The 23,150-nt window shown below is 30.3% G+C and overlaps 1 protein-coding gene across 1 annotated transcript in view; it reads left to right on the top strand.

Moving 5' to 3' along the window:
• Positions 1 to 9,999, top strand: part of LOC111628241 (dentin sialophosphoprotein-like) — a 19,207-nt gene extending 9,208 nt beyond the window's left edge. The window contains exons 3-7 of the mRNA XM_023371991.1: positions 1,585 to 1,733; positions 1,810 to 1,930; positions 2,500 to 2,618; positions 2,758 to 3,228; positions 7,927 to 9,999. Of these exons, the coding sequence (XP_023227759.1) occupies positions 1,585 to 1,733; positions 1,810 to 1,930; positions 2,500 to 2,618; positions 2,758 to 3,228; positions 7,927 to 9,185 (2,119 nt within the window). The 3' untranslated portion in view covers positions 9,186 to 9,999. The remainder of the gene's footprint in view (positions 1 to 1,584; positions 1,734 to 1,809; positions 1,931 to 2,499; positions 2,619 to 2,757; positions 3,229 to 7,926) is intronic.
• Positions 10,000 to 23,150: the final 13,151 nt, after the last annotated feature.

Raw genomic sequence — 23,150 nt, 5'->3', positions numbered from 1 at the left:
ATATTTATTGATATTTTAGACCATGAATAATGTATTGGAATTTGAAAATATTTATTATAAATAATTTAACGTTATCATCATCATAACAGTTACTTATCAAATAACTATTTTCTGGTGAATGTTTATAACTTGATCTGTAACATTATACATAATGTGAAAAAATATTTGATCGTATGTGACGCTGGTATTGATTGTGGATGGTATTTTAGTAGTAATCTAGAGTTACCGTATATACTTTGTTACGTACAGTAACTCCAAATAAGCATAATTCATAGTCACATATAATTACTGGTCCGTGATGAGAAAAAGGTTGATAAACACTGGCTTAGACACTTAGCCCATCTGTCCACAAAGCGTATCGTCATAGACGCGTTCGAGATTCAACTTGCAACGACACTTATTGGAATGCGTGCACCTACGCCCATTCCTTCGTGGTGTTGCATCACTTCATCCGTTAGTCTCTCCTTTTTCAAGAAGGACAAACAAAGAAAGTCTAAATTTTGAGATTATATACACATCTCTGTAACTGAATTCTCTGTATCTCCTAATTAAAAATTTTATACTGTTTTTCTTTTCATGCTGACATTTCTGCGATTGTACATCTTTAGATAAAGCAACGTATAAAATTGATTAGAACTCTGTGTTGTCTTGTGAGAATCTCGAAGACAACAATTACTTAGACGACTACAAAGCTTCAAATTCGAGAATAATAATTTAACAATTCGTGGAATAAGGCTTAACTTACGAAAAGGAAAGTTGGTCTTCTATCGTTCTACAACGACCAGTTTTAGTTTCTGGCAAAGTAGTTTTTTTAATCTCTTCCCGCTCTGTGGAAACTAAGAGGACCTATTTTTGTAAGCACATTATGGGTTCGGCTAAGCCCACAATGGGGCTGCTGGGTGGTGATGGATGAGGCCCGACATATCCGAACGGATTATCCTCCGAAAAATTCCTGGGGATTTTTCAATCCGTTCGGATTCGAGCCCGGGTCCCCCAGAGCGGTGGGCTGCCACCTTGGCCGCTCGGCCATCTGGCCACTCTAGCAAAGTATAAAAATCTAAATTCTTCTCCTTATTCTTTTACTCTCCTCAGACTACTTCTTGTTTTTAATGTCAAATTGAAGCAGGAAAGATATTTGAGCATATGAGGAATATTAAACGTAATTGAATGGAGGCGTAACTGGCGATAAATTTAAAAAAAAAATTGTAAAAATATTTTCAACGGTATTATGAGAGGGGGTAAAAGCGTATCTTTGAAACAGATTTTGACATTGCACAAAGTAACTTAAAGTTTTTAATTTTAACATAAACTTTTTAAATTTACATAATTGGAGAAAAAGTGTATACTTGTATATATACAATTATTTGTTTTACCCTGAAATAATTTCATACAATTAAAGTTAAAATTAAGTTATAATAAATTTTCACAGTAAGTATTAAATTAATTTTAAAATATATAAATCACTTTAAATTGAATATTGGTACAAAATGAATTTTAAAATAGTTAATAGAAAACTATTAACTATTTTAAAATTCATTTTGTACCAACAACTTTTTTTTAAATCTTTCTAATTAATAATTTTAGATTGGCAGAGGAATTCGAAACATGTTTTCATGCATCTTACCAATTACAATGTCAATTTCGACAATGGCTACTGTATAAAAATGCTATGAAAAGTTTCATATCTAGTATGAAGGATAAAAGTTGGAGAGTTTACAATTCCTTTACACTGGGTAATAAGTGGTAAATACACGTATATAAATTAGTAAACATATTATAGAAAATTTATTTTAAAAATTACTTGTTTAGTTGGAAAATTCGAAATATACAACTGTTTTCTCAGCATTAATTTTTCAAAAATTGAATTATGTCTGCCTAGTCTCTATGGTTACATTTCTCAGAACACTATTAAAAATGCAAAATTATCAAAGTAAGTAATTTTAATGTATAATTACAACAATGTTCGTTTTTTATCATAAGTATGTTTACGATAACTTTGTAATGATAAGTAGAAATTTTTATTGTAGTATAAATTGCTTGTTGTTTGGATAACTATGTTAATTTTCTAATGTGCCTCAAAACCAAACTTATCATAAAGACCACAAATGACTTTAGAATGACTACAAAACAGTCACCTCACCAATAGTTTTCTCATTTCATTTTTATTGACTCCAATGTGCATACAATATTATATAATATTTAGTTAACAGCTAAAATTCCACATCTATAAGGTCCCTTAATGCCTAACAGTTTCACAATTTTCCAATGCATCCAACAACTGAACTCAAAAAATGTTTATACCAATGTCCAGTTCACTAACCATTGCATAACCTTAAAGTCATTTGTGGCCGTTATGATAAGTTTGGTTTTGAGGCATATTAATAGCCAATAGAAAATTAACATATTTTTTCAGTTTTATTTCATGTCTAAGTGAATTTAAATCAATTTTTTCATGTTCTAGATATAAGAAAAATATATATTAATACAAAATTACTTTAGTTACTATAGATTTGCCGATTTATGCATAACTAAAATATTCGAATCGTGTCCTGCTAATTTGAAAAATACTTTCAAAGAACTATTGATGTCAGTCGGAGAGATCCAAGAGATAAAAACAGGTATTTAGACAACAACAAGGCGATAATAATTAAAACAAAGCTTTTAAAACATTTTTCAGAAAATATCTATATCAACTTAGTTCTAGTAAAAATTTTAAATCTTATCAAGTAAATTAAAAAAAAAACATATTGTTTTCAGGAATGACTACGACTATAATCCCTGAAAATACCGATTTTACGAATGAACTTTCGCAAGGATATCAAACATCCACGTCAAATTATTATACAAGTACAACGCATAAGTTTCTTCGAAGCAAATTTCAGCCATATGTTACGGTCCCGATTAATACAAACTTAGCTTTGAACATTCCAGCAAACATTCCATCAAAATTTGCCTTCTCTCCTTATATTACAGTTGATCCGATTCTTTCTAGACAGATTTCAACGTCTCCAAACGAACCTTCTGAAAACGGCGTTTTTCCTCATGTTAATTCAACAGATATATTTCATACGAATGCAAAAGCGATAAGAAGTACTTCAGAAATTGAGCCAGTAAAAGTTTCCGAGCAAGTTTTTAATCCGTATATTACACTCCAATCGATTACCCAAATTCCTTCTTATAGAGGAGCTTTTAAACCGTATTTGGATAACTCGAAGTCTGCTACTGAAGGTTTGTCATTCCTATCTATATAATATTTTTTTATTCTGTTGTTTAAATACAAATATTCGCTAATATTTATATTAATACATCTATATTTATGTTTAGAAATAACATAAAATTAATAATTTATCTTAATAACTAATTTATATTTTAAAAATGTGTCGATTCAATTTTTTATGGCGCATTATATTTTATTATTAATGAAGAATTCATTTAATTAAAATAAAGTTCAATGCAAGATAAATTAAGAGGGGAAATCGAAAAGTCTTTGCCAACTGCCATTTTTTTTTTCTTGAAAATAATTATAATTCAAGAATTTCAAAATATATATATGACAGAGTAGTTCTTTCTGAGTCGTCTCATCAGTTTTTAACTCTGGTAGATGCGGAGTGTTCGAAAATGGCGGTTGTTCTGTGTTTGATTTGATTTTTGTGAGCATCTGGCAAGAATACAAGCAAAATTTATTCAGAAATGAGTGCTTTGTATGGAGACAATGGTGTATGGCGGTAAGTTATGAGTTAGGGTTCGAGAAACTCGGAAAGGAAACGACGAACATTCCGGATCAGGCTGTTTTTCGTCATACGCTATACAGTCTGAATCTGACATCTTGTGATTATCACCATTTTGACCTTCTTAAAAACGAATTAGCAGGTAACTGCTTTGAAAGTGACAATACGAAGAAAACGGCTCGACTATAGCTGCATCAGCAACCGAACACATTTTACGAGAGTGTATCCAAAAATTTGTTCCACAATGGGAGAAATGTTTGGCCCGTCTTGGAAACTAAATATAAAAATAGAGTAGAATATGTGTTGAATATAAAAATGTGTTTTGAAATTCTAAAATAACACTCAGATTTTCAGAAGAACACCGTTTGCTAAGGCATTACGATTTTCCCTCGTACTTAATAATTTTTATAAACATTTTTTTTAATTCCAATTTTTAAATTAAATTTAAAAATCTAAACTTGAAAATTATGTTTTATGAGAGAATTGTCTTCTATTTATTTTCAATAAGATATTAAAAAGTTCTGTAATACAGTAGACTCCTCCACATTTGATCTTCCAATATTTGCACTCTTTCTTATCCGGATTGATCAAAAGCAACAAAAAATTTCCGGAAATATTGTACACTATTCCGAATCTTACCTTTCCATAGAGCAATATGTACAGTACATTAAAAAATTTTTTTAAATTAAGATTGGCTTAAAGATCATAGAAGAGCACGACGTATCAACCACCGCTGATATGATAATGATGAATATTGGCATGATGTAGGCTAGCAGTTTGTCAGAGAATCGAGAACAAAACAAACAACTTGAACACAATACTTTCAAAATTAATTGTAATTGTCAAAAATAAGTGTCAAAGTCAAAATCAATATTTTTTATACCGGTACGTACAGTAGGTATATGTGTTAGTCTTTCGCTTCGAAATTCGAACTGCATGCGCAGAGAAAAACTACGCTCGAAGAGTAAAAGCAATCGTTGTGCGCCGAAGGGTCTCTTGTTTGAGGGCGCGATTATGTTGATGCGAGAGAATAAGAATAGGTGACAAGAAGAGATGATGACGTCACATGTTCGCGTTGAACTCGTCACAGAAAAGCGTGAATTGTTGCACTGTATGGAAGTAAAAATCAAAATAGTTCGACTAGGATGTTGCTATTAGCAACGTAAAAACTTTTGTTATTGGGATTACTTCATAATGAATACATAAAGAAAACGAAAATACGATGTTCCTCATGTCTGGACACAGCGAAAGGATAAAGAAGTTTATTATATTTGAATTTCCGTCAGATGAATAAATTACTTTTTACAAAATCCTCAGTAGATAAAGAATCAAAGAGCCAGAAACCCAATGGACAAAGATGAAGTAACAAGACGTCGTAAGATTTACCATTCCAATTTTAAAGAAGATTTTTTCTTAATATTTATTGGTTTTTTTGTGTTTTTAAGGAACTTTTTAAATATAGGCAGTTGTGTAGCCTAAAAAGGAAGGTCCAGCTGTCTGTACTTTGTTCTAGAACACTTTGTAAAAATGGTAATCGTCTGAAATATATATTTTTAGAACGACTTTGTCTTTTAATTTTGTAAAAAGTTTATTATAATTTATTAATAAAATAGAACTTTTATGGCTATGTATATCTATAGCTTTGAAAAAGAAAACAAAAATCTTTGTATATATACAGTAGAAGAAAGATAGAGAAGCTATCTTCTACTCGTGCTAAAGAGCACGCGCAGTATTCAAATTTTATTCGTGTATCCGATAAATGCCGTAATCCACTCATTGCTATCCATTCATTCTAGAATGATATAGATTTTGTTTTTCGTTCCTCGATATCTTGTCTCTATCATTTCTTAATATTTAGTACAGAGTGGAATTACGTTTCTTCTCTTTCTCACACGAACATCCATGATCGAGAGATAAAAAACACGGATAATGTCTGGATGCTAAAGATACGGAATGTCTAGGCCAGCATGGAAATACGCGACAGTTAACAACCCGTAACCTTTTCATGTACAAAGTTTATCATAGTGTTTTTGCATTGTCTTGTATTGTAATGCCTTACTCGTATTATCTTATATTGATATTTCTTGTTACTATCTTGATTAAAAAATTCCCGAAGTAGGTCTATAAAGTGGCCAAAAATGTTAGCGATTTAAAAGAATTTTATCGTTTATGGTGGTGTTTTAGAATTTAACTGGAGTAATAGTGTAGATAACATCTGATACCAGAAAAAGAAAATTATTCTTTGATATTTTCAGCAAAAAATGTTTTAAAGATTTCTGTAATAGCCTAATCTTCTCATTCCTCTCATTCATTTTGTTCTCTCTTAACAGTGAGAAGTATGTATTTAGAATAACTAAACTATTTAGGTCTAATGGTATCAGAATCTTTCTTTTATTAAACTGTCAACTACATTCTTATTCAAAATATAAATTAGAATAATCATGATGATCGGTTTTAAACTACAACGTTAATTATTCTCAATTCCAATTAAAAATTACCCTATCATTTTATTAATATTGATAAAATTTTAATATTTTCATTGACGTGAATATGACTTTATCACGTTTCTTTCTCGCCGAGTGTTTTTTTTTTATGTTTGTAAACCTGAAGTCTGTTTTTTTAAATCGTTTTGAGAATAATTTCCGCTGGTTTTCTTGTTAATTGACAAGACTATGTCTTGTTTATAAAATCGTACTGCCCGATGTTCTTACCAGCATAGAAATATGAAGGAGTACATGTCGAGAGTTGATATTTGGCACAGAGTATTAGGTGCCCAAATCATTTGCGCATTTAAAAAATCCAGACTCGTAGGTAGTCAGGAGACCGAGAATCGAGTCAAAACAAAATACAAAATGGCGACCCTTTTCTACAAACAGGCAAAACAACCACCTCACCCCACCGAAGTCAGGTGGGGAAAGTACCACCCACAGTCATTCTAAGAAGTGAACTCTGACCTTAGGATTGAGTTTCTTCTATGTTAAATAAAATTTGTAATCTAATTTTGTAAATTTGGGAGTGCTTCAAATATGACGTTAAAACGGTTTTATGTCGTTACAAGTGGGTTTTTTAACATTATCTAGTATAGTAAAATCGTAGGACCGATAAAAATTTGACGTTATATTAGGGTTGTCATTACATTCGATGACATTATAATCGGATTAAACTGTATATTGTTTGTGCAAAATAAAAGAATAATTTCGAACGATACAATAGCCACGATTATTTTTTTCAAAAACGGGAACTTTTCATTACGCATCGACAAAAATTCAACCCGGGCCGACACGCAACGGAGAGAAATTTTGAAATTAGATAGGTTAATTTCATCGAAGATGCATCGTGGACGATCTCGTGGTCGTGGCCGGCGAAGTTTGAACGATCGCGCCCAAAAGCAGCGATATCAAAGAAGATTGGATAATGAAAACGAGACCTGCCTTGAGCATCAAAGTGATTCCGTCTCCGAGACATAGTCTTGTCCCAAATACGGTTTTGCCGTTTTACTTGTTTTAATTTTCAAATTTAATTACGAGTGACGCGTGGAGTTATTTTTAAAATGTCAAGAATGGAAAATTGGTGCAGCATACAAATTGTAATGTTACACTAAAATTTTCTGGTAGCACAGTTACGTGAAATTATCTCAAATCCAAGCATATTTTACTGCCAACAAAAAGTCAAAAAAATGCAAGTAAACAACATGATACCGTGTCAATAAAATCATTTTCATTGCCTTCTCAAAACCGGTTTTCGGTTTTTGCTAAAATCAGTGTTTACCGAAAGTCGGTTTTGTTCCAGCACTACTATCATTACAATACAGTATATACGTATGTTGGGGCTGTTGTACCTTATGATTATCAACAAAACGAATTTTTTTCTCGTCAAATATACCGAATAGTCTGTTTTATTTTGTGTTTCTTCAAAAATCACGTTGCCTCACACACGGATATATTAGAGAGGTTCGCGTTGAAAACGTGTACGTCGGACGTTGAGCGCCGCCTTCCTGTAAACCTGGAAGTTTCACAATGACGTTTGGAACGTCAGTGGAATCATGCTCGGGTTTCAAACGCCATTGTAAAATTTGTATAAATAGATATACTTATATACTGCGTTTATAACATAATTATATAAGATCGGTGATTATTATAAAATATTTAAATGTATTTACTGTATTTTTTAAATTCAATTTGCTTTTTTCTTTTTTTAGCTACGTCAAAAAGTTCAGCTACAGAGACAATTACAACTGATCAAATTACTTATAGTTCTAGTGTTTTAGTGCCCAACAGTTCAAACACTTCAGGAAACGATAACTCAGAAAGTTCAACTGTTTCAACAGCATCTACTAGTGACATAAACATAACCACAAATTTATTTAATCAATCGACACAAACAGATGAAAATAAAACGGAACATCCCACATTTGTAACAGTCAACAGAACAGATATGAATACAACGAACAGTCAATTATCAATTACCATTACAGAGAGTCACTCGGTAACTACAGAAACAACTTTAACTCATCAGCCTTCTCAAGGAAATGTGACAATGCAGGATAAAAGTTCAACGAAATCTCAAACGAATTCACACAACGAAACACAAGTAACCAATTCAACTAATGTAACAACGGAAATATCAGAGAAAAATAACAAGGGTAAAACAGAAATTGGACCTCCTGATCAAAATGGAACGGTACCACATATTAAAATAGTTACAAAAGAGTCTACAACTGAAAAACAAATAACAGTTTCCTTAACACCAGAAACACACAATTCTACAGAATCTAAGCAAGTAGAAAACACTACGATAGAAGTTATATCTGGAAATTCAAGCGTCGTTTTAACTCATTCTGAATTAAACAATTCCACTGAATCTACACAAACGACAAACGCTAAAACTGAAAATCCAAGTACTGCTGTACACCATTCTGAATTAAACAATTCCACTGAATCTACACAAACGACAAACGCTAAAACTGAAAATCCAAGTGATACTGTACACCATTCTGAATTAAACAATTCCACTGAATCTACACAAACGACAAACGCTAAAACTGAAAATCCAAGTGCTACTGTAAACCATTCTGAATTAAACAATTCCACTGAGTCGGGACAGGTTACAAAGACTACAATAGAAGTTTCATCTGGAAATGCAAGCGTCGTTGTAACTCCTTCTGAATCGAATAATTCCACTGAATCAGGACATAATGTAAATACTGGGATAAAAATTGATACTGGAACTTCAAATATCGTTGTAACTCATCCTACACAGATGAGTTTTACTGAATCAGTGACAAACAGTGAGATAAAAACTGAACTTGGAAATTTAAGTACCACTGTAAGTCATTATGAATCAAATAGTTCAACTGAATCTGGAGAGGCTGCAAAAACTGAGATAAAAGCTAATTCTGGAAATGAAAATATCGTTGTAACTCATCCTGCACCAAAGAATGCTACTGAATCCGCATAAAAAGGAAATCCTTGCGATAAAAATTTTCAGAATTGAAAATTCAAGAATTTCTGAATCAGAGAATCCGACAAATTGTAATCAAGTAGTAAAAGTAATGCTAAGACACTTGTAGAAGTTGAAAATTCAAATACGATTTCGCATCATTCCGATTCTGAGAAATTTCAGTGTCAAATTTAATCAAACTGTTCCTGATTTGTCTCCACAAATTAATCAAATATAAACATTTAGAAAAATAGAATATAAATATAAATTTCATGTTTAGAATACTGAAATATGCGATTTACTGAAAACACTCATGCAAACTGGACAACGAGATATAAACTGTCAAAAAATTAGTTACGTTTCTTATTAAAGTAGAAAGGATAATATAAATAATAGCCCGTTTTAGTGTTTTTAAATGTCTCCAAACAAAACAAAGAAACACTTATCGTAAATTTATCGAAATTTTTTATTTAATTATTATTTAATAATGTGATTTTCAATGGACAATCTTTAACTACTGTAACTTTTTATTTTAATAAATAGCCTATTTGTTAACTAGTTGGATTTGTTTGCAATATTTTCTGTAATAAAATACTAATCAGAAATATTTTGTATTAAAGCTCGTTATTTTAAACTTATAAGGAACGTCTAAATCGGTCATGAGTAACCCGCGAGTTCCCCTTCTGTCTTGGAAGTTTTGTGTGAAAATTATTAAGCTATTGTTCATCCGCCTGATTTTTAATGGCACTTTTCCGGTTTTCTGTTGAACGTGTCTTGTTTATAGATCTCCCGCAAGAAATATATTTATACAATCAAACCTCGGTTTTCGGACTTAATTCGTTCTTAAAAGTTGTTCGAAAAACGATATTTTATTATATTAAATATAATTGAAATTAATTTGAATGACAATGTCATTCAAATTAGATGGTTCGTGTCGTGACGTCTAATGGTGTCAGGCGATTTTGGCGCCAGTAACTTCTGAACTGGTAGTCCCGTCGACTTTCTTTAACACAGAAAATACACTGAAATTGACTGTCCATCTCTTCTTATCTGTAGCCGTCTCTTGCCGGATGGCTTGTTCGGCAACCGAGTTATCGTACGGAAACTGGGGCAAATATTGCATTCAAAATTATTTTCGTAAACCGAATTATTCGAAAATGAGGCGTTCGAAACCCGAGATTTGACTGTATATGCCTATACACATGTAAATATACTAGGCATGTTCAGAAAGTAAAGATACAAGGCCAGTAGAAATTCAAGGAAAATTATTTTTTCATAGTTTCCTAAAGTTTCGCTTCTGTTTGGTCTGTTAGGCTCAGACCCTAACAGACGAGATACTGTGACACAAACTAAGTGGAAGTGACTTCCCCCTCTGTACAGTTATATTTGAAAGTAAAATAAGATTTTCTATCATATTTTACTTTAAAATTATTAATTTTAAAAATAGAATTAGAGATATATTTATGTGTACATATTTCTCAGAATATTTTCGCGAAAATATAATTCTTCTAACATTTAATTCTAAATATTTCTTATAAGCACTGTCTGCTTCTTGAATACTTTACTCATAAATACTTTTTTCAACAGATTAAAACGTTTCGTTATTAAATCATACTAAAAATATTAGGTTAAAGCGGCATAAAGTTGCAAACAAGACTGTGCCATTATTATTATTTTAGAGTAAAATTTCAGAGTAGAAAAGAAACATAAAACACGTTATACCAGTACGTAATAAGTACTAAATTACTAAAATAAAAAATGACAATAGCGAGTATCATTTTCATGTTATGAAAAATTTTTTAATAAATAGCCTACTGGTACAGTTATATTTTAAAAAAAATTAATTTAAGAGCTTTATTGCAAACGAGTTACTTTATTTTAAAACAATAACTGATTTATATTTTTACTATAAAATTAAACGAAAGAAACATCCTAAATCAGTTGTATAAAGTCGTAAAGGCTACAGTTAGGAATATCAGTTTAAAAAAAAAATTATCATCAAATAATAGATTTCCTGTTAAACGAAATATTTGTATTCATTATAATCACATTATGTTTTTCTTTACATTTGTATTGTTTATTGTTATTTTTATCCGTAGATTAAAAAAATCAATTAAAGTAAAATTTGTAAGCATTTTTTCTCATTTTTAATTTGGAGTTTATAAATTTCCAATTCAATTTTGACTTACCTTCCGAAAAAGGCTTTCCATCACTGTTCCACACAAAACAACATTGTCAGATCACAGCCCCCTCCCAATTTATCATTTGGTGTTGGTGAACAAACCCATCCTGCCGATTGCATAGACAACGTTTAGAGATCGACGGAGGTTTACAGATCGGGTAAACCGCTGTTCAAAAAATTTCATTGCAGAGACGGCGTTTCTTGCCTGCCACAATGTAGACAGCGATTAGAAACAAGTTATTTGACGTATTTTCTAGACTCACTCGATAGCAGGTTTAGAGGGCTTTTCAATTCGAGTGGTAGATTTGTTCGCGGAAAAATTTAGATAAAAACAGATATCGTTCCTTTGATCGTTGTAAACGGTACGAACCGACAAAATTATTCATTATTAATTAATTGCTTGGAGCAAAAACAACAAAATTAAATACTTTAAATTTGTTTTAAATGTTCCAATTTCGATATTCAAACGGGTGAAGACTTAAAACTTCAATTAATTTAAATCAGATGCATTTATTTACAATTCGAGTATCGTGTCCGTTATAAAACGTTAATGCATTTCGGAGTCATTGTACAGTTAAACAAACGAGACAATTTTAATAATTACAGAAATTTGTTTATAGATATAAAAAAATGTAATATTAATAATAAAATATTTAAAATTATTCATTTCGACAGTAATAAGATGTCAAAATCACAGCCGTAACTAGAATTTTGGACGCCTACGGCCAAGAATAAAAATGGCGCCTTTTTAATTTTTATTATTAAAAAAACAATAATTTTATTCTAAAAAATGCTATTATAAAATTATCTAATGACATTTAAATACTATATAAATATAAATATCAATATTTTTTTGTGTTATTAATTTCGAATACATATTATTCTGAAAGCTTCTCGTTGGCGCCTTTATTAAATTGGCGCCTATGGCGGGGGCAACATTGGCCATACTCTAGTTACGGCTCTGGTCGAAATAATTCCTTAAAAATGTATTCCGAAGACAAATTTCGAATTCGGTATAAATTTTTTATATATGGATTTGTTCATATTTTAAACCGTATTGGCGACGAAATTAAATATCAAAATGGAAAAAGATTGTCATTAATTGCCGAACAATGATTTTGACGACCTTAAGATTTTATTTCTGGAAGCTTTCGGAATATAGCTGGCGACCATTTCTGACGTCACAAACAAATAACCCGATTGGCCGAACGACTCCTAAAACGGGAGTAATAGCGAAGTAAGAGCCAATGTTTTGCCGAAGTTCGTTTAAAGAACGGTCAGAAATAGACGATCGTCGTCTTTGCAACGCATTTTAAATCGCGGTTCAGCCAGCCAACGTCTATAGGCTGTTCTGCTGATAAATGTCGTTTAACGTAAACTCTGTCTCTGCAATCGGCTGATCAAGTTCTCAGGAACTGGATGGATATGTTGACTATGAAGAACCCAATGGGTATATTCTGTATTACATCCTAGGATATTCTCAAAATCATAGGATGTAATACACATACAGCACCATGTTATCAGCATAATATGTATGCAAATCCTAGCTGAATGATGAAGATTTTGTCAACATGCAGATGTTCCAAGTGCTGTCCAAGGTTTTTTGGTATGGTATCCAGTGTGTCGACGACCATTGAACCCAAAGCTGCTATTCGTGCCATTTTCTTTCAAGTTCGATTATTAGATCTTGGTATTTTGTGATATTTTCCAGTTTCCCCTCTTCAACTCTGCTGTCAACACTATTGCCATGTCAATTACATATTTTTCTCTTTTAAATCAGTGTTAAGTCTGGTCCTTTGCCAGTTTAGATTCGAAAATTCCATAATATTTTGAGCTTATTTTCGACTAATTGTTCAAGTAATTATGAAATAGCTAAAACTTAGAAAGCAGTCTAAGATTATGGATATGAATACACTTTTTAGGGATCAAATTCAAGCTGTCTGGAGCAACATACGTAAATCTGTCTGCCTGAAATTAGTAAGATCAAATTGCACACAATGTGATTAAGGCTAAAGGATGGTATACTAATTAATGATTTGCCATTACTCCTTGCTTAAAATATCTCCAAAAGTCTGGCTCAGTATATTATATATTTAATAGAGATTTTCTTTATACAAGGATTTAATTTAATGTACATTTAAGAATAACTAGTTCTTTCTTCTGAACTTTTCTTACCTTCTTCTCTATGTATATAAATTTATTGTTATTAAATAAAAATGTATAACAAACTGACTCACTTTTGGACACTGGTGTATATATTATTATTCTAGAGAAATAACGAAGTTCATATTAGCAATAATACAAATTTATTGTTTTGTATTTCATGTACAGTATTATATAAATTAATATATAATGCACAATAAAAATATTAATTTATACTTTTATTATATATTGTAATATTGTAATTAAACAAAAATATAATTATTTATTTTATGCCATACCATAACAATGATGATTATATTTGCATAATGACATCAAAAATTTAAATCTTGAGCTGGGAAGTCAGATCAAAATTATGAAAGAGAAATTTAAAAGAAAAAACAGGATGGTTATTGGTTTTGACATGGACAAAGACTATCCCTGTCTGTCGGAACCATATTATGTAATAATAAAGATAGTTTAGTGGTTATATTTTGATATTGTGTCATCACAAAAATTTGTATATAATACTTTCTTATAATTCTAATTGATTCTTTTTTAGTAATAAAATTTAATAAGTTTTTATTTTATTTTATGCAAGAAAAAATACAACAAAAATACCGCATAAACAATATATATATACTGTAGTTTTAAAAGTATATATATATACAAGTTTCAAATGACAATTCAAATANTTCTTCTCTATGTATATAAATTTATTGTTATTAAATAAAAATGTATAACAAACTGACTCACTTTTGGACACTGGTGTATATATTATTATTCTAGAGAAATAACGAAGTTCATATTAGCAATAATACAAATTTATTGTTTTGTATTTCATGTACAGTATTATATAAATTAATATATAATGCACAATAAAAATATTAATTTATACTTTTATTATATATTGTAATATTGTAATTAAACAAAAATATAATTATTTATTTTATGCCATACCATAACAATGATGATTATATTTGCATAATGACATCAAAAATTTAAATCTTGAGCTGGGAAGTCAGATCAAAATTATGAAAGAGAAATTTAAAAGAAAAAACAGGATGGTTATTGGTTTTGACATGGACAAAGACTATCCCTGTCTGTCGGAACCATATTATGTAATAATAAAGATAGTTTAGTGGTTATATTTTGATATTGTGTCATCACAAAAATTTGTATATAATACTTTCTTATAATTCTAATTGATTCTTTTTTAGTAATAAAATTTAATAAGTTTTTATTTTATTTTATGCAAGAAAAAATACAACAAAAATACCGCATAAACAATATATATATACTGTAGTTTTAAAAGTATATATATATATACAAGTTTCAAATGACAATTCAAATACTTAGTCATTTAAATAAATCAGATTTAAAAATAAGTTAATTTAATTTAATTTTTCAATTAAAAAGATGGAGATAGAAATGCAAGAAAAAGGATTTATTATTATTATTATTAATTTAACAGTACCACGTTTTCCAACTTAATAGAAAAGCCGCAGAAAAGTATATTAGATTCAGTTGAAAAATCCAATTCTTAGGAAAAAAATTAAAGTATGAATCAAAACCAATATACTCGAATTATTAATATATTTTAAGTACAGTACGTTTCATATTTATGTGTCTGTATGTATATAGAGTACATTTCTTATTATGTATGTATGATGATTTACGTACTTGTCGTAATACGTCCACTGAGTCTAAAATCATATCAATATAAAGAATTGAATTTTATGAAGTAAAATTATAATGTTAAATTGAAATTAAATTTATAACAGTAATGTATTCAGAGAATCTAAAAAAATTAAATTAAAAATAAATTTTTATTCTTGCTCACATATTTTTTAAAACGATGCAGTCCGAATTAAAAAAGTAGAGTTTAATGCTAATACTGTATATACTAATGCGGATGATCACTAAAGATTTTTAAAATTAATATATTGTATATTCGTGATCACGAATCTTACTTTCGTGTGTTTCTGTGAGATAATTGTCACAATCTAAATTAACATTATTAAGTTATATACATTTGTCAATTAGATTAGAATTTATTTAGTGATTAATTAATTAAGCAGCACTAAAAAATTGAAATTTCAAAAATAAAAAAAAAAATCCAGCAATAGATGTGGTAACTTTGTCGGCAACATTTAAAACTGGAAATACGACCCCATTACCTCCCCACCCTCTTGACCTTTACCAAAATTTAATAACATCAATCCCCTAATACAGAAACCTCCCTGAAAATTTCAGAAATTATCAAAATGTAGAATAAATAAATGAAATAAATAAGTAAAAAGGTTTATTTACCTTTCGAAAATGATAATTACGTTAAAAAGATTTCGAGAAATAACAAACAGGATACGGATTCACAAATTAGTCAAACAGCAATAACAATTATGTTGAAAGTTTTTGAATAACGATAATTAAAAACTTTTTATTGTTTGTCGTAATACAGTTATAAAATATGATGAATAATTTGATATAAAAATTTTAATATAAGTAAAAATATATATATAATTATACCATCATACATAATCATGTAAATAATATTTTTTCTTTATCTCTTTAATTTCGCTCCCAAATCCCCAGTATTAATTAGCCTATAAATAAGAAAATTAGTCAACAAATTTTAGATTGATTTTCAAATTTAAGAATAGATATTTTAAATCATTAAATATTGTTAATTTTATAGTATAAGATTTTGATATTAATGAATAAATATCAATAAAAATAAATAACAATAATAAACATTGTAGTTCTTAAATTTATTTTTATTTTGTTTTTATTAACACGATTTGCTTACATAATTCTCACATTATCAGACTGTTTCCGACCTGTTTTGCTTGTCGATCCCTTTCGAAAATTGGCTTGTTTTCCTTTTTACATTAATTCAAAACTAAAATAACTTAAATTAGAAATTAGAATGAAATCAAAATTAAACTGTAATTTTCTATTAGTCTCCTCTCAGACATTTGGAATTATTTATTTTAATTCTCTATTTTTTAAAACATGTTTTTATGTTTAATATCAATCTTTATAATGCTATTTATCAAATATACAACTGTGTAAAAATGAAGTACTGTATTTAAAAATTGTTAATTTAAATATGTTTCCTGTAAAAAAAAGTTCTTTAAACGTTCTGGCGAAGCTTGAATGTAACAAGTGAAAGCATTCAATTAAATGTTTTATTATTTTGAATTTATGTATCGTCGAATATGTGAAAGTAATTCATTAACATTGCTACCCCGACCAGTTCTAGCATAATTTAACATTGTATATACGCTAATAAATATAGCATTGTCTCCGCTTGATTAGAATAACCTATTACTTTAATACATAAACAAATTTCAAAATTTCGTATATCAACTGTAAAATCTTAAAAAAAAATACAATTGCACAAATTTGAAAAATAAATTTAATTAATAGACTAAATATAATTAACATCTCTTCACAATACGTTCTGTATATGAATGAAGTAATTATATGGACGTATAATTTGGTTATACGTTTTGAAATGTCTCAGATACCAATTTAAAGTAATTATTTTTCTCTTTAAAATAATTACTTTAAATTAATATCTTAACTGAATATACTAAATAAAACTAATTTAGAAGTTAATTATTTAAATCAATAGTATTCATTATCTTCAAATACAACAAAATTAATATCATTATAAATTTAAATCAGGATAATAGTTAATTTTATTTCTAAAGTTAAAATTAAAAGCCGTATTTCGAACTACAATAGAGTACAGTACAGTAGAAGAATAAATTCTTTATTCCTCTACTGTACACAAGTCTCGTATGAAGAAGACATACTATCCAATTCACTTCTTTATAATACATACCGTAACAGTTTTAATTAATAATTAGAATTGCTTATAATCAATTCTAATATTTTACATTTGAGTAACTTATCAATTCCAAGACAGGTTTTTGAAATTAATAATTTTAAAATATGTTAGTAAATCCCTTTCGAACAATTGCCTATATATTATAATTGTGAATATGTACGCTTAATAGTAACATATTATTAAATTTGATATTTATAGAACAAGTTATAAGTCTTTTATAAAAAATTAGAAATTAATAAAGAACAATAATAAACATTAAGTTTCGAAATTTTGATATTTTAATTTATTATTACTGTATTATTATTATTAAAAATTAAACTGTTTTAAAAATATAATTAATCAGAGATAAAATTGAATCCTATTCTTCAAACTCTATATTAATTAGTAATGAAAATTTTATTCATTTATATATTCAGTACTGTATACTATTATTATTATTGTGTAAAGGGGGAGAGACTGGATGTCTCTTCCCCTTCCTCTGAGAGGACTTAGCCTAGAAGGAAGGTAAGGGTAAGGTTAAGATATGGGGAGTGTGGGAAAAGGAAGTGAAGGTTAGAATGAGTAATATTATAAGGAGAAAAGGTGTAGAAAATAGCTGAGGAAGAATTTAGAGTAGGGTGGATTCACAGTCCTGTCATGCATCGCAATTATTAGAGATAAAACAATATACAATACTATATACAACAAGAAATACCATTCTGGCCAGTCGAATTAACTATCTACAGATGAAATTGCAACTACATATAATATACATACATATTAACAAGTAATTACAGCGAAGTTTCACAGTTGAACACAATTAATGTGATGACATAGTTGTATTCATGAGTCATGACAAGCATCATCCAATTCCTGTTGGCGGGTTGGCTGTGTTATTGTACTCGAATAAGTCCCATGTCCTTACGAAATTTGAGAAGATCTTGTAGGTCTCCTTGTTTGCATACAGGGAGCCAAGTTCCGCAGGCCATGCCAGACCATTTTGTAGGCAGTGACGAATTAGCTGTACCCTCTGATTCATACTTTGGGCAGTCAAAGATATTCCTCACAGAAATGCCATCGCATCTACACATGTCACTATTAGTCTTTTTGAAACGATGGAGATAAGCAGGAAAATTTCCGTGTCCTGTCAAACACTGAGTGATAATGTGATTGGGTTCAATGAATTTGCGTAGCTGCCGGTGATGGATGGGGGAAGGAAGCTATAGGTGGTCCTGCCAGTAGTGGAGCTAGCCATTCATCCAGAATATGACTATTGGTGAAGTTACTGATGTAAGTAATTGGAATTTTGGAGCACCCAATATTTAGAGTATCCTCCTTCTTTGCCAGTGAATCCGCTTGCTCATTCCCACTGATCCAGTTGAGTATTAGCTGGATTTAGCCAGGTTCCTTAGGAAATGTTTGATGTTAAAGCCGGTCATCGTGTTCTTGCTGTTGATAATAGTGTGAAGGACATACTTGCTATCCGTGTTTATACTGATGTTGCCCATGTAAACATTTTTGCAGAGCCGTAACTAGCCATTCCTGTGCCCTGTGCAAGAATTTGCATTTAGGCCCCTTAATTTATTTGGTTTAGAAAAATAATAAAACAAATATATTACAATAGATTTTTAATAAGATTTATTTTAATTGAACTTTTCTGGCTTTCATTTCAGCAAATTCATTAATTACATGATCATAATTAATATTTTTAATGATAATGTATTCTACTGAAATAATAGAAATATTGGACAATCGTTCTTGCCCGATATTTAATCTTAATAAATTTTTTATTAATTTTAACTTGCTAAAACTTCTCTCGCACGAAGCAATAGAAACGGGAAGAGTTAGAAATATTCGAAGATCGGCATTGATATTTGGGTAAGACTCAATTAAACCAAAATCACGAAGAGCCTGTAGAATATTAAGCAAAAACGCAGTTTCTATATTTTGTATAAGAGTCGAACTTTCAACTTCACTTGTGAATTCGTACTTTTTTAAATCTTTGCTATATTTAATAGCGAGATCTGCAGCTGATTTTTTTTAAATCAGCAACATTCATGTATTGTAAAGAAAAGCCATAGAGAAAGCAAAAATCAGCCTTTTTTCAGTAGCATTTTAAAGATTTCGTGGGCCCCTTCGAGGCCCTACTCGGCCGCATGGTTCGTTTACCGCCGTTGAGGTATACAACACATATTGGTATCAATATAAAGCAAAAAGTTATGTCCGAATTTCTGCACGCCTTTTACAACCTCGAGACTAAGAGTTACCACGTTATCTATTTAGCAATTAAAAAAATCCCCGGGCAGATTTACTTTTCTTACAAAATGTTACCTTTACAGATTTCTAGCTCTGCACACTGTAGAAAAATCTAGAAATACAGTTTTGTATATCGTAATAATATTAGTCGTCGCCAGAGAGCTCTATAAAGTAGAGAAATATCTATAAATTTGAAAACTATAAACATAAATTTAAATTTCTCAAAAAATAAATAAACAAAATTTCAAAAGTCGCTACTTTTGGCTGATTTGTCTGCGGTCTCCGCTATCTCACTACGTCCCTCTAAAAGTCGCCACGGTTGGGAACACTGGTGAGCAGACATCTAGGGTCTAAATAAGGCAAAATGTAATCGCCAATAAAAAGGAGGAAAAATTCAAGATTTAAAACTATAATTTCTTGTAAACAGCAGTTTGGGCCCCCTTCCAAATGGGCCCTGTGCGAATGCACCTGTTGCACCTGCCTAGTTACGGTTCTGTATTTTTGTTACTAGTTATTCGCTATAGGGCCTTATAAATTGCAAGTAGCTCCGCTTGATTGTTGGAACAGTGGTTCTTCAATCTAAAATACTATTGGTAGTTGATCTCTGCGTTGCTGTCGCCAATCGCAGAGGCGGCCCTTGTTTCTTTGTCACTCCTGGACCATCAGTATAAACTTGCCACTTAACATTACAGTCCTGACTATGATCACCATCAAAATATATCCTGTAAGTGGTTTCTTCCCCTGGGTGAGGATTCGTTCTGTAGCCAGAGTAATAGCCATCCAACATGTAAGTTTTTATGTTGTTTATCAAATCCTCACAGTTCGGGGATATGTCCCTTAGAGCATAGTTCCCTGATGCCATCTGCAGACATGTGGACATCCATATTAATGATATTCCATTGCGTTCCACTCATAGGCGTTCTTTATTTTTAGGTGGATTGGAATCAAGTTGGAAATCACCATCAGAGCGTCCATGGGGGCCGTTCAGTAGGCACTACATATTCTGATGACCGCCCCTCTTTGGATTGAGAACAGCTTCCTTCTATGGACATTGTTTGCACTGCTACCCCCATATCAATAGCAGGCTCAATGGCCCTTTATAAATTAGCCCGCGGTTATTAATTCCTATTCCCATGTATTTCTGGCAATATGCTGAAGGAAGTTAGTCCTTTGTCGCATTCTCTTACACAACTCAACGATGTTGTGCTTCCAGCTGAGAGTAGGGTCAATATATACCCTCAGATATTTTAAATGCGCTACTATTTTGATCTGATGCAGGTAAAGGCAGAGTGGTCTTTGGAGCTGCTTTCTCCTACTTTGCTTGGTGCAAGCCAAAGCCTCACACTTTTTATAATTTATCGGCAGTTTGTTTCGGTAACTCTAATTCTCAACTTCTTTAATATTTCATTTGCTTTGCTCTGAAGGATGCCACTGTTCTGATGGGCCATCATAACCAGAGAGTCGTCTGCAAAACCTCACATCTTGATGTCCTGGTCTGCTGGGAAACTTTTCAGGAGGACGTCATATATCAAATTCCAGATGCCTGGTCTCTGCGCGAACCTTGAGGGCATCCACGATTAATGTTTTTCTCTATGTTGTAGTCAACCTTCCTGTTATTTAAATAGCTGCTGGCAAGACCGGATGTCGTCCGGGCACTTAATCTTGTTAATGCTGAGGATGACAGATGACCACCAGAGGTGGTCGAAGGCCTTTGTCAATGCTTATTAACACCTCATGCTTACCACCGTCCCAGGCCTTTTTTACAAAATCTTTGGCGCTATGAAGGGCTAGGAACGTTGACTTCTCTGGCCGAAAACCGTATTGGTTGGCGTGCAAGAAGTTATAACAGAATTAGATTAAAAGTCAGATTTGGTTGATTTATTAATAAACGTTATCAGTTTACTAATTCGTATAATTAAGTAATGTTACCGTTGATATTTAAGCACTTATAATTTCTGAAACTGTTTCTTATATTATATAAGACTTATTTTATATTTTCCGAATTGTTTTATAAAATGCATTATAAAAGTAAAGGATGACCGTGCTCGATATTTTAATTAAAATGAATAGTTCAAAATACTAATTAATCTTCAATTTGTACTTTTTTATAGCAAGAGTCAGCATAAAATTCTCAAGAATCTTCAATTACAAACGAATAATTTTCATTTTAATTATAGTTATTGATAGTGTAAATTAATATTTAAAAATGAGAAAACGTTTGAAATTAAATCCATATTTTTATAAATTAATGTTTCATAAACTGTGAAATGATCAAAGTTGACTTCTGATTAAAACTTAATAGTATGAAATTTTGAAGAGAATATTAAAGAAGTTTAAATAATTTTTGAGAAATTTTTTCCATATCAACAACTATTTTTGATTATTTATTGTTAAATTAATAAGCCAGGATTATTTATTGTTAAATTAAGTTTGAAATGCATGAAAAATAAAGTAGAAAGAAACTGAGATATAAAGATATCAAATTTTCTTAACTTGCACAAGAATAAATTCTAAAAAAATGGCAGAATAATGAATTAACTATTATTAAAATATTTCCTTAATAATGTCAACAACAATGTTTTATTATGAAATTAAAGTAGGTCATAAATCTTTTTAAGTACAGATTTAATAAAAAAACATTTGTTAAGTTACAAATTATTATTTAGATTTCTACGTAAATATATTGTTATGATTTATTCAATTTTTTAAGAATAAGAAGATATTTTAATGAAATTTTTACAGTGATAAATAATTGTCTGATATATAAAGTAATAAATAAGAAACTGTCTAACTGTAAGTAATAAAATATTATTGAAGGCAGTTGTTGAACTCCCGTTGAATTTAATACGATCACAAATCTAATATTCTATATTAAAGATATAATTATATTTAATCAAACAAACAGAAATTTTCTGGAATGAGTAATGTCTACTTCCTCTCAGAAACATCAATTAGATTTTATATAGAGTCATTTAGAGTTTTAAGTTGAGAATTTTTCAGATTCAATTTATTGAAAAATATTTTTGTAAATAAATATTCTTACTAAATATTTAAACAAATGTTATTTTTCTCAGAACGAAATTTAGACAAAAAAAAATTGTTTTTAAACGATTTTAATAAATGAGAATATTAAAATATCGTTTACATAAAAAACATTGTATTATTTTATGTAATATTTTATATTTATAACTCTCGTATTCCTTTCTTTAAACCCTTTCTTCCTTGTGGGGACTACAGGTCACCTTTTTTTTAAAATCAGACCCACAATGTCCAGTCGGAAGGGAAGGGACGTAGTCCGATATTTCTGAACAGACCACTCCCGAAAAATTTCTGGGAATTTCGATCCGTCTGGATTCGATTCCGAGTCCTCCAGAGCGACCGGATCTGTCCATTTAGAAAAGAAAACATTTAAAATAAATTGGAAAAAATAACGAAAATTAGAAACGGATATTATCAAATATTTTATAAGTTATTTATAAAATATTTTCTGATTACATTTTTAATTTTGTTTACTAAGAATGAAAAACAATCGCACAAAACAATGCGTTTGAAATGAAACTCGTGAATG

The sequence above is a fragment of the Centruroides sculpturatus genome, unplaced genomic scaffold (genome assembly GCF_000671375.1).
Source record: "Centruroides sculpturatus isolate CEXI.00-Female unplaced genomic scaffold, Cexi_2.0 scaffold532, whole genome shotgun sequence".
Taxonomy (NCBI): domain Eukaryota; kingdom Metazoa; phylum Arthropoda; class Arachnida; order Scorpiones; family Buthidae; genus Centruroides; species Centruroides sculpturatus.
Note: the sequence above shows the minus strand (reverse complement) of the source record. Positions and strands in the feature narration are given on the sequence as shown.